Here is an 828-nt window from a genome sequence, read left to right on the forward strand (position 1 = left end):
TCTGCCAAGTAAATTAAATGACGCGAATTTCAACGCACGTTCGCAGGTGTGTTTGCACGCGCGCTCGCATGCGCGCTCGTCTACGCGCTCACCCTTCGAGCCAGTAGGAAGCGCGAGTCCGCCGTCGACAAGTCCGCACAGTGACGGACAAAATGTCACGTCACAATATATATATATATGTATATCGAAGAAAAACTTAACAAGTCGACATGGTTAGCGGTATATTTGTACAGTTGTTGATTGATTGTGCGCTATTGAGTTTGGTAGTTATATGTGTGTGTAGTCGGAGAAGCAATACATGTTAGGTTAATTAATTTCATTAATTATGATAGAGGAAGGGGGAAAAGTGTCATGGAAAAAGTCAATGGGGCCTAAATATGGAAAGGGGGAAGAAGGAATGTACACTGCTATGTGTATATCAGGAGGATGTCCGGTTATGGCGGCGCGGATTTCTTCGGGATCAAAGTAATTCGGGCCGATCGTGTAAGTGCCCGGCGGGAGAGGGTTGGTGGTACGAGGAAAGCGGCTAATTACTGAGTCGAAAGAGTCACCCGGTTGGATGTACCGTCGGGTGAGTCTAGGGGGAGGAACGGGAAATTCTTCCAGGAACTCCACGCTTGACGTGGAATTCGCAGGAGAGTATGGACGAGGCGATGAGGGAGCGGATTGGAAGAAGTCAGGAGTGGGCGGTGGGGTATCCGGGAAAATGCGCACCGTCAGAGCGTCTGAGAACGCGGGTGACGGAGATCGCGGGGGAGATGAAGGAGGTATTGCCTCTATATTTTCTATATTTGGTTGAGGTGGAGAGGCCGGCAGGGCCGGTGGGGG

At 50.4% G+C, this 828-nt stretch overlaps 1 protein-coding gene across 1 annotated transcript in view; it reads left to right on the top strand.

The window, feature by feature from the left end:
* The window catches only part of LOC108765208 (uncharacterized), a 5221-nt gene extending 4422 nt beyond the window's left edge, over positions 1–799 (top strand). Inside the window, exon 3 of the mRNA XM_018513802.1 lies at positions 636–799. Coding sequence (XP_018369304.1) covers positions 636–799 — 164 coding nt within the window. The remainder of the gene's footprint in view (positions 1–635) is intronic.
* The last annotated feature ends 29 nt before the right edge of the window (positions 800–828 follow it).

This window comes from Trachymyrmex cornetzi, unplaced genomic scaffold (assembly GCF_001594075.2).
Source record: "Trachymyrmex cornetzi isolate Tcor2-1 unplaced genomic scaffold, Tcor1.1 scaffold479, whole genome shotgun sequence".
NCBI classification, from domain to species: domain Eukaryota; kingdom Metazoa; phylum Arthropoda; class Insecta; order Hymenoptera; family Formicidae; genus Trachymyrmex; species Trachymyrmex cornetzi.